Source organism: Nilaparvata lugens, chromosome 3 (genome assembly GCF_014356525.2).
Source record: "Nilaparvata lugens isolate BPH chromosome 3, ASM1435652v1, whole genome shotgun sequence".
NCBI classification, from domain to species: Eukaryota; Metazoa; Arthropoda; class Insecta; order Hemiptera; family Delphacidae; genus Nilaparvata; species Nilaparvata lugens.
The window spans coordinates 67,929,134-67,940,459 of NC_052506.1; the positions used below are offsets into that span (position 1 = coordinate 67,929,134).

Genomic DNA, 11,326 nt, shown 5'->3' on the forward strand with positions numbered 1-11,326 from the left:
AAATTTGATACATTTGAGTTCTAATTCAAAATTATTTTTTTCCCAAAATTGGTTTTTTTTTTTTTGAAAAAATTGAAGATAGGTAGTGAAAATTATAACTGGAACCGTTTTAAGCATAAGTTAGCCTGTGGTACTTTTCTGTAAGTTGTATAATTCTGAATGATTGAATAAATAAATAAACTTTAATTATTAATACCTAAATGAGACTTTACAAATTTAGTACCCATTGGGGTTTCCAATTTTTTCAAAAAAAAGTTTGAATTGGTTTGTTTTTCAGATTGGTTTCTACAAGGATGCAGGTTTGATGCCTAGTGAGATCAGACTCCCCGATTATGTATTAAGTATTCCAATAATGGGAAAAAATGTAGAACAAATTATAATTTAAATATATCAAATTGAAGTTTGTAAAACAATAACAATAAAAAAACAATAAAATAAATATTGAACTCTTGAATCATTAATCGAACAAGTTGAAATCGGAATCTTTCTTATCGAGCAATTTCAAAAACCGATGACAACTCTATTTAGCATGCTTCAAATTTGTGACCTGTAGAGAATAGAGCAGCAACTCTATAACTCTACAACTCTATGGTGCTAGTAAAAACATGATAGTATTATAGGTTGGACAAAATTCAAAATTTGCTGTTAATATTAATAACATTAAATTTCATTGATTAGAATTGTTATTCAGTTACCGACACGTATTTTTTCTTCTTTCATTAAAAAAATTTAGTCCCATAATATCTTTAATAATAGTTGATACAAATCATTATAATTTAGAATCGTCCATTCTATAGAATAAGGTTAGTTTTGAAACAGCTATTTCTAATATTAAAATTAAATCAAATGGTATAAAAATATGCTAGCGCGCTTTATTTTGTCTTCCTCTTTTATTTTAAAAAAAAATTGAGTCGATATCTTCAATAATAACTGAGATAGCAGGGGGAGCAGGCCGGCTAGAGCTTAGCCTCACTTTATATTGAATTAATAAAGTTATTTTATAAAATTTTGAATGCAAAAATACACACAACTTCTCTCACTAAGCACAGCTGTAAATGTTATATTGAGCAAAAATACATATCAGTTCTGTTTATTCTTGTTGACTACCTTTTGTTCAGTAATTTTTTAAGCCATAACCTTTTTCATATGAATTTCAATTCAAAATTTCATTTGATGCTAGATTCTAAATAATTGAGATATATTAGAAACTAGATTTCAGCACCATGGAATAAGTTGAGAATCAGAAGTTAATCTAATATGTTTAGTTTGAATGTGGAGCCATAGTGAAAATAATGCTCTTATGCTATCTTTTCCATATGGTGGAACGCACCAACGGAACGATCGTTCCAGTATCATTTGCAGATGGGAGGAGAAACTTCAGTGAGATTTGAATTGATCTACCAGTATTTATAATAGATAAAATGAATGCTGACAGTTCAACTTAAATCTCACTACAGGAAGAGAGACAGTCCTTTAAACCGACAACGTCCCAATTTATCGAGTGGAGGATCTCAGCTGAGTGCGAGAATACGTGTCTCGATTGAACTTTATACAAGGCACACATATATTCTAGGCAAACATTTCGCGGAGGTTGAAAAGAGACACCAGGAAAAGGTGATGCATGCTGCAACAACCAACAAAAAACCGAAAAAGAAGGGCCACCCTGAAAGGGACTACGCTGACCGAACAACCATTAGAGGGAGCTTTTCATGATCCAGTGATGTTGGTTTGATTGAGAGTAGGAGGGTGAGAGGTGAGAGAAGGAGCGATGATTGTTATGTATGCTGGGTTACATGACGAGGGAGGGAGTAAGAGCGCGAAGGCTTGACCGAGAATCTGCGAGTATGAGGAAAAGTGATCATCCGCAATCCACTAAGCTTGGTGGAGGATAAATTGAGAGATAGATTTAGAGAAAACTCGCTAGAAAGAAAAAACGTCATGGAAACCTCGAGAGAGAAATAACGATAGTGACTAGAAAATAACGGAGGACTTATCGCCGCCGCGCAAAGGAGTAACGAACTGTACATTGATTCGGCCTGGTATGTGCTGGTTGTGGAGGGGAAGGAGGAGTGCAGGGTCTGATTAAATTGCAAAAAAAGCATTCTCACTAATGAACTTTTAATAAAGACCTTGCTCGACCCTAAGGGCGAGGCCTTCAACACCATCTAAATCGACTGGCTGCCAAAACCATGCCTCCTGGTTAGACACCCTTGTTAAATCCCTCGTGGAATTTATCTCACACATCTATAGCTACAGCGCACGACCCTCTCAATAAATCTCACCTGCAAATCACAACTCGTTTGTTGCTAGAAAGTGAGCTTGCCCTCAGGCTTACAAAAAATGTCAATCATTGATTGTAACAGTTTAACCTGAGCGTTTTTATGGTTCGACACTTCAATTTAATAATGTTATTGACTGTGATGATCAGATATTTAAGAAGATTAATAAAATGAGAATATTCGATCCTATTTCAAAATTTATGATGGAAAATGATTGATAAATAATAAATAGCTTGAAAACTGAAATAATATATTTTTTATGGAACTGATAATAGAATAAAAAATTGATTTGAATAATTGCCTTCATGGGGGGCAGAGTTAGGACTCTATGCCTTCACTGACACACTACTCTAAAAAAGGAGAGTGTAAAATAATGTAGATCTCAATAGAGGAAATTAGTATGTTAGCTCACATAGAGACCATCTGGTTTTTGTTCAATGTGTTTGCTTAATAAGCCGCCTACTTGATCGGGAACACTAACAAAAAATAATTCCATAGTAACTGCAATTAGTAGAAGTAGTAGTAAACATAAAACCAAATGAGTTGAGAAAATTTTGCGAGATATTCTATTAACTCTGTAACAGAGGTGAGTTATCTCAAATTATATTAATATATTCACGTCAATTATTCAGAACGCTATTCAAAAATATGAAAACTCTAAAAATGGTTGTAAGTACCTGATAATTATCACAAGTACTCAATCGAAAGTTAGGTTAACCAATTCAAAACAGTTCCTTTCAAATAATGTATTTCATTAGTATTGAATAAGATATTGTGAGGAATGATATCTCATTGTACCAACATTCAATTCATTTATATTTTGTGAATTCGCAAAGTATATTATTCACAATTAGTCTTGTTTATAGGTCATTTCTATTTTTTTTAATCGAATTCCTTGTAGAATAGACACAGTAGAGAGTGTAGTATAGAATTTATAGAACTCCAGTTTCCAAAGTCTACTAAGATTTAATAATTTTTTAATTGATTGCTTCTTAAATTATACTCATATTTTTATAGTGCATGACATAGTAAAGAAAAATGTAATTTCATTTTGAAAACGAAACTATGAATGAGATATGAGTAGGGATATAATATCATGTAACTGGGAAAATGCATATAAAAAAGTTTGTCCACCTCTTTCCAGAATAATCAAGATTAACAGTCATCATCATTAATTAATTCAAAATTATGGATTGGGGATTACTTGTTTATGTAACAGCCGCAATTCATCACTCTACAAAATACGTTGTGAGATGTGGCTTGATCGTCCTATTACTGTACTCGGTTTGCTTGGTGCTCAAGCGAATCTATCTCAGCTTATCTCAAGACGACATCTATGAAAAGACAGAAGAGAAACAATCGCCCAACTGGAAGGAAACTATTGAAGAATGCAGCAAACATTTGGACAAAGCAAGAATTTCAGCTAATAACAAATGTGCCAAACTGAAATTTGATCTGTCCACAATCGGTAGCCGACTTGAGGTGATGATGTGTATGATGGGAAAACTTGAACAAAAGTCATTGCCTGGAAAAATCGAAAAAGTTGACGCTACAAGTAATACAGATACATTTATCTTGACAGACTGGGAAAACTGCAGAGATTCCACCACTCAAACTGACCTTGCCACTCCAGGTGAATCAATCGAAAGCAGCTCGGTGGAATCTTTCATGTGCGTCAGTTTAGACCAATCAACTGCATCTCAATCGAAATTCAGGATTTTGGAAGAAGTCCTGAAAAGAGATCTGATGCCGCGATCAGATGTCTCAGCCGAAGATGTGAGCAGTCCTTCCGAAAGTGATGTTTCAATTTCAGATTTGGAAGCGGTGCAGAAATGGACCATGCATGAGAATGTTTTCAACTCACTGTCGTTAACCAGCTTTTCTAAAATGGAGTGAATTACATCAGAGATATTTTTCAATAGTATATTCAAATTGCAGTGGATACAATCATCGAATGGAGATTTGGGAGTTTTTGATGAACGATAGTTTTATAAATTCATATAATCGGAGCTAGTAAGTAGCCTACTGGACATTGCAATTTTGCAAGGAATACCAACACAATTTTTTTTAATCATTTCGTCAAATATGAATCGATATAATAATAAAAGAAAATTCTATAAACCTTTGTTCAATACTCTCCACATTAGCTCATCAAATAAATCTCGCGTGCTCATCGAATAAAACCATTTCGAACAGAAAATAAGTTATTTTCATTTACAGTAGCTTTGATTTATGAGGTTGTAGAATCAATTTAATCTTGAATATGTCTCCATGTTCAATTTTATTCATGACACTCGTACAAATTCATTTTCTTTTTGAATTCATTATTCAACGATCATTATAAGTATAAATGGCAAACAACTCGTTTTGATAACAAACAGCTAGCTATAATGCCAATCAACTAGCTTTTTTAATAGCGTAAATTATATACAGCATGCAACACTGTAATGAATTCCGTACTACTATCAATGCTATAGGAATAATAATAATATGTAGGTTCAATTGCAATTTACAATTAAAAGTTGTTATTCTGAAACATTGGTTGTACTGTACCAACCAATATTCACTGAAAAAAATATTGTATTAATATAATGCAGTCAAATAGATCAGTAATATAATGCAGTCATTGAAAAGATTCTATTTTATTGCAATATAATAAAGTTTCACTCATATCTCCATTTTTCAGCTCTCAATTGTATTTGATTGAAAACTTTCAGGTCAAATATTTCGAGTCACTGCATCAATACAGAGCCGCTCTGATCCCCAAGTGGGATGGAATAAAATATTGAAAAGCGCTGGAACTGAAATAACCGATAACAATAACATTTGAAAGCTAAGTGCGTGGTTGTATTGCTGGTCAATGGCGGTGGTTGGTCCGTTTGCGGCTACTTTTGATTATCTCTCACTCTCTCTCTCTCGCACACATATCCTCCGCCACAGATTCTCGCGTATCTTTATGACGCTATTCGAATACAAAAGGTCTGTTTACACTCGATTTTCCAATTCAACGCGTTCAATAGTCATCGCCAGCAGTGGCATTACATCGGAGACATCACACTGGAATAGCTGCAGTATTTTCCTGGAGAAAGGTCTCTTCAAGCAACACATGTCGAGTGGAGATCGCTTCATTATGTCAAAGGGTCTTTCCTTTCTCTTTGATATCTAGAAATAATGGGGTGTTATGAGGTTTATCCCCGGACGGCACTGATCAGAATATCGAGAAATGTTTTAAAAATGTGAAAGGTAGAATGGTTTAGGATATCTGTAATGGTATATTAGTTTCCGTACAGGCGAAGGTTCTCATTTATGTTCAATCAACAATAATGAAATAATGTGAAGAACTCTTCTAATTCTTATTTTTTTTAAAATATGTCAACACTTTCAAAGAATGACAAGTTAACTATGTCAACCTAATCTTCAAAATTTTCAACCCGATATTCAAAGATTCCATCAGCAGATGAAACTTATGGGCGATATCTAGTGGTAGATAACGAGAAAGCCAAGTTGAGATGAAAAAGAAAGCTTTTCATTTTAAGTGAGTGGGGGGGAGGTTGCTGCGCTCTGAAAGAAACAGAATGAACGAAATGGAGAGATAATACATCCGCATCGTATATTGCAATTGCAATAAACGAGGGCACATATACAGAGAATGGATAGAAAAAGAGAAAGAGATGGATATGTTGGGGAGTTGGTGGGAGAGGGAGGGCTAATATAGTGAATCGTATTCGTAGAAATCGCGGAGGCAACATGCATACAGAGATGCGGGCTTTCCTCTGCTTTCCTCTGCTTTCTGTGTATGTCAGGAAAAGCTTTTCTCGTTTCTAGATTTGCTCCACACAAGTATTCGCGATCATCTCACTCGAGTGATGGGGGGGAGGATTTGTGAAGGGAGTCGCCGCAATATCATTCAACAGAGCGGCCGCTTTATTCAGCTAATAAAAAAAAGTTATTCGAATACGACCCAATTCGATTGCAAGGTACAATGCAGGCCTCGCTCACTAGACAACTTCCACTCTGCTGTTTCAAGTGGTGTGTAACAAAGTATATGAAGAATAAAGTACATTATAATGTACACAAATGAGAGGAGACGTTTCAGGAAATATACAAGACGGAGAGGTCTCATGCCAAATCCAGTTATTGTTGTGAAACGAGTAAATTTGATTTAAAGCGACGACTTCGGATTCATTTCCACGTGTACCACATCTGATACAATCAATATATTCATAGATTCTTATGAAACTTATAGACTTTATTATCCATTATGAGTAATTATTAATGACACAGATGGAATTAAATAAAGAATGCATTCATTCAAATGCTAATTAATATATAATTATTATTTAATGCTGCAAATCACCCCGAAGACCTCTGCTACTGCAGACATTGACAACAGGGTTAACAGCTAGATGGAAATTCGATGAAACTACTATCCAAAAATTAGTTGCCAGCCCGGGAATCGAACCCGGTACCTCCCAATTGCTAGTCAGGAATGCTTACCCTTACACCAAACTGACAATCTCTGGATAGCAGCGCTCATTCTATACAAAGCCACATTATACAAATTTGGGATTTTCGTTAAATAATAATTATATATTAATTAGCATTTGAATAAATGCATTCTCTATTTAATTCCATCTGTATCTGGTTGGCCGCTGTGGCTTTGTATAAAATGAGCGCTGCTATCCAGAGATTGTCAGTTTGGTGTAAGGGTAAGCATTCCTGACTAGCAATTGGGAGGTACCTGGTTCGATTCCCGGGCTGGCAATTTTACGCAATCACCAAATGATTCAAGAGAATTATGTTGTATTCTTTATTACATTAGAGATAAACTGCGATAATATCCCTTATATAAATGAAATTCTTTTGTCTAGAACAGCAATTTTTCAAATTCTCATGTCTCTAGCCACAACAATTAGCTCTTTCTCAAACCGATCCTCTCAAATTGTGCCTCGTGAGAATAGGACAAAATTCAAACAAAATTATTGTCATTCAATGGAGCTTCCTATTAGAAAGCTTTCGTTTCGGGACTAATTTGAGAGGCTCAAGTCGAGGAAAAGCTATTATGAAAACTCAGCAACAAGGAAAATCAGGCCAAACTCTTTTTCTTTTGACATGATCCTTTGCTGGCGCTGCGCCTTCCTTTGGGAAATCTGTCCAACTAATTCGACTTGCTTATATTTGCAGCCTAGTTAGTTCGCAACAACTAATCAAAAGCATTGCATCATCTTGTCTGCAACTACACGGCCACAAATCATACAAAAAGTAATCTTGCATTTCATGCCAAGCAATATTTCTGAAATTTTGTGGATATAATCCTCACGCAAGGGCAAGGCCTTAAGTATGGAATGAGTCCAGCATCAATAATCAATGATTCACCATCATAGATGATAAATATAAAATCTATTTAGCTTATGGCAGATACACAACACATAACAGAGTGGGTGAAAATTCTGAGAACGGCTTAAAATCTCATGCACAAAGGTAATTTGATGGTAGGTGTGATTGGGGATCCTACTCGAATCGAAAACCAAAACTCGATTTCAATACCACTTATTTATTTCATTTCATATATGCATGATATTGAATAATAATGTGAATATCTTCTGAACGGATCGAGATATCGATATGCGGTTTTCACCATTCAATTTTTCTTGAAATTTCGTATCGAAATCATGTATCGCATGACCACCTTCCTATTAAAAAAAACAAAGTTGCATTCAATATGGCGGACCAGATTTTTGAAGTCATAGTAAAGTAGTATTTTCAATTTGAGTAGGATCCCCGACTACACCCATCATCAAATTACATCTCATTAGTCTGTATAAAGCTCATTAGTCTCAAATGCCTACATTTTATCTCAAGAGATAAATTTACAATCAATACATCCATTCAAATTGTCTAGTGATCTAGATTCAACAAATTAGAAATACAAAGCATTGAATATAAATATTTTGCAATTCATTTTTCAAAATAGACTGGTCAGAAGCTGATGAGAACCCAGCGTTATCGAGAAGTGTGGATAAAATACTCACAATCTGAGAATGAAAAAATGAAACTTTTCTCAATTTTGTAAAATAAAAAGGTAAGAAATATATTATTACAATCACACTAAAAATTCCCTATAAAAATACCCATGAAAAACTTTCAAATTTCAGAATACTTTTAGCTTTTAAATTAACATTTTTAAGCTTTAGGCTAGTTGGTGAAATAGATTAATGAGAATTCATTAAATATCAGAAGATAGATGAGAAAATATTGCTTTCTCAAAACATTTCATGTGACGTATCATCACTTTCTTCCTTTTAGTCAAGTTGTTTAATCCAAAAGGGAAATAGTAGGTCTATTACCATAGATAAAAACATTGGTAGTACTATCCTTATCCTATGTTACGTATTACTAAAAACTAGGCTCTCTTGATTAGCTACTGTGATGCAAATCCCATTCAAAATTTATTTATCATAATGTAAATATACTATCTTTATCCAATCTATTATTATATAGATGAAGGAATTAGCTTATTTATGTACGAATTACAAAATACATGAAGGCTATCGATTATAAAATGAATGTTTGACGCGTCATCTGAACAGATTCTTAATTTACCGTGAAAGGTCTACTTTCATTATTATCAATCAATTTATTATAATTTTAATAATTGAAACAAATTCATCCAATTTGTAATACGAAGTTTACGTTTGATCATAGTTTTTCTATCAGAATTGTTACAGTTGCTGATAATTTTAATATTAGCATGGAACTATAGAACTGAAATCAATCTTTTTTTGTTCTTTCAATAGACCCTTGCGGAGCACGGGTAATGCCTGCTTGTACAATGTATAAGTATTTTATAATAGGATTGTAATAAATATATATATTCATGAAATCACTTCACTTTTATGTGCTCTTTTATTGAAATTAAAGCTGCGTTTACACCAAAGTTATTAACAAAATGTTAATAACCTGATCCTTATAGATTCTATTACATTGAACATAACTTATCATACTCATGATGAACATATTTATGTGTTTGTAAAGTTCCGTTCAATCTAATGGAATCTATAATGAGTTAGCTATTAACATTTTGTTAATAACTTTGGTGAAAACCCAGCTTAATAAAAACATGAAATACCCTTCTATTTGAACATTTTAAAACCTTAAAACATCAACTTTGGCCATTTTGCATTAAAACTTGAAAATGGCCAAAGTAGGTCGAAACTAGTTGTTTGTAATGTTTTAAAGTTTTAAAATGTTTAAAGGGTACTTCATGTTTTTATTAATCCTATACTATTAACCGAGCAACTTCTGTTTATATGTTTAGATGTTTAGATGTTTGGATGTTTATATGTTTGTATTTCACCGGATCTCGAAAACGGCTCTAACGATTCTCACGAAATCCAGACCATAGTAGGTTTATAAAAATTATAAAGATTCGATTGCACTAGGTCTCATCCCTGGGAAAACTCGCTGAAGGACTTTAAAAGGATAATTATTATTCATCCTTGGAAAAACAGCTGATAATAATTATTTCGTCGTCTGTTGGTGATGGAAGTGAGTGAGCAAGTTCATGTGTGTGGGACTGTGTCAAAATTATGACTCAGCTGTTGAAGTTTTGTAATCATTCAATCAGGTGCCGGTTGCAATAAAGCCGGGCTATTCTCAATCCTGATTAATAATTCCAGTAGATCCATCTTTTTGGAATGGTCTTCTCTGATTTGGTTCACGTGATGTTAATCAGGATTAAAATTTAACCGGCTCTTGTGCAACTGGGCCTTTGTGAGGGAAATTTTTGCATTCCTCTGGGAATTTAATCTCAATTTACTGTGATCAGATTTCTGTATGCTATTATAATTTCTTCTTTCGTAATAAATTTTTCATGCTTTTGTACTCCAGAGCTAAGCTCGGTCCCCGATATTTTAGTATTCGCTAACTGTTCAGCTTTAATTTCAAGGTCTCAACGTAATTGAATTAAAAAAATATTTCGAACAAATAAAATAGCAAAAGATAGTTGTAAATTATTTCGATCGGCAAGCAAACAAAGTTTCAAAAATTTACTGTTTCCGCCCGGGATCGAACCGGGGGCCTTGTGCGTGTGAAGCACACGTGATAACCACTACACTACGGAAACTTGATGACTTGTTTTGCGCACTGAAGTCCTTGACTAAGTAGGAGCTGATAAGATACTGTACTTCTTATTCTACTGATAGATATTAGATACGGTACTGTGAATAATATTCTATTATTGAAAGTTCTCGGTATTGCGCCAAATAATGAGAAAGGATTCGATTGGAGAATCGGAGATAACAATAATGCTTACGTTTAGTGATATTAGTATTGTAACATATAAACATATTAGTAATGCTTGGTATTAGCATAGAGAAACAATAGCGTAAGTAGATATCCCATGGTATAGGGAATTTATGTCGCAACTTTTACTGTTATCTCAAGTCGATTATTGTCAATTTTTACTGTTTTGTTGGGGTGAGAGTGTATGAACGGCCCAATTTGAGAGACTACCAGCGTCACACAGCTGCATGGGAAAGAACTACGTGGGCTATCGGCTTGGGATAACAGTAAAAGTTGCGACATAAACGCCCCATACCATGGGATATCTACTTAATACTATCGTTTCTCTATGGTATTAGTGATATTTTTCCCGGTTGGTGCTTGGATTTGTTCAAATGAATAATTCAACGATAAGTAATTGATTGAATGAATAATTGAATTTTGTAATTAATTATTCATTCAATAATTCAATGATAAGTAGGCCTAAACAAATTATTTGAAGGGAGGATAAAAATACTAGCTGTTCTAAATTTGATTATCCTTTAGCTTTTTACCTTTCAGCTATTATACGATTATATAAATAAACTTGAGGGAGCTCTGATAGGGTAAAGCAATTGGAATTAGAACCAGAGAATAAATATAATAATATTATATAAATTTTTTGGACAGAAACTGAACTTTAATTTTCCACAGTACGAACATAACCTATTTTTCGGACATGTTCTTATTTTTATCAAAATTTGGGAACAGAATAGTTTTGGGCT

At 33.9% G+C, this 11,326-nt stretch overlaps 1 protein-coding gene and 1 non-coding gene across 3 annotated transcripts; one reads left to right on the top strand and one right to left on the bottom strand.

Moving 5' to 3' along the window:
- Positions 1-2,724: 2,724 nt before the first annotated feature.
- On the top strand, positions 2,725-4,940 carry LOC111049027. Of its 2 annotated transcripts, none has more exons than XM_022335018.2 (2): positions 2,725-2,865; positions 3,424-4,483. In XM_022335018.2, the coding sequence occupies exon 2, from the start codon at positions 3,468-3,470 to the stop codon at positions 4,173-4,175; it is 708 nt and encodes a 235-aa protein (XP_022190710.1). In that variant the 5' UTR covers positions 2,725-2,865; positions 3,424-3,467; the 3' UTR covers positions 4,176-4,483. The 2 variants fall into 2 exon arrangements, with proteins under 2 accessions (XP_022190710.1, XP_022190711.1); XM_022335019.2 differs by having other exon boundaries at positions 2,775-2,948; positions 3,424-4,940.
- Positions 4,941-10,331: 5,391 nt separating this feature from the next.
- Trnav-cac lies at positions 10,332-10,404 on the bottom strand. The gene has a single exon. It is a non-coding gene; the product is annotated as a tRNA-Val (tRNA).
- Positions 10,405-11,326: the final 922 nt, after the last annotated feature.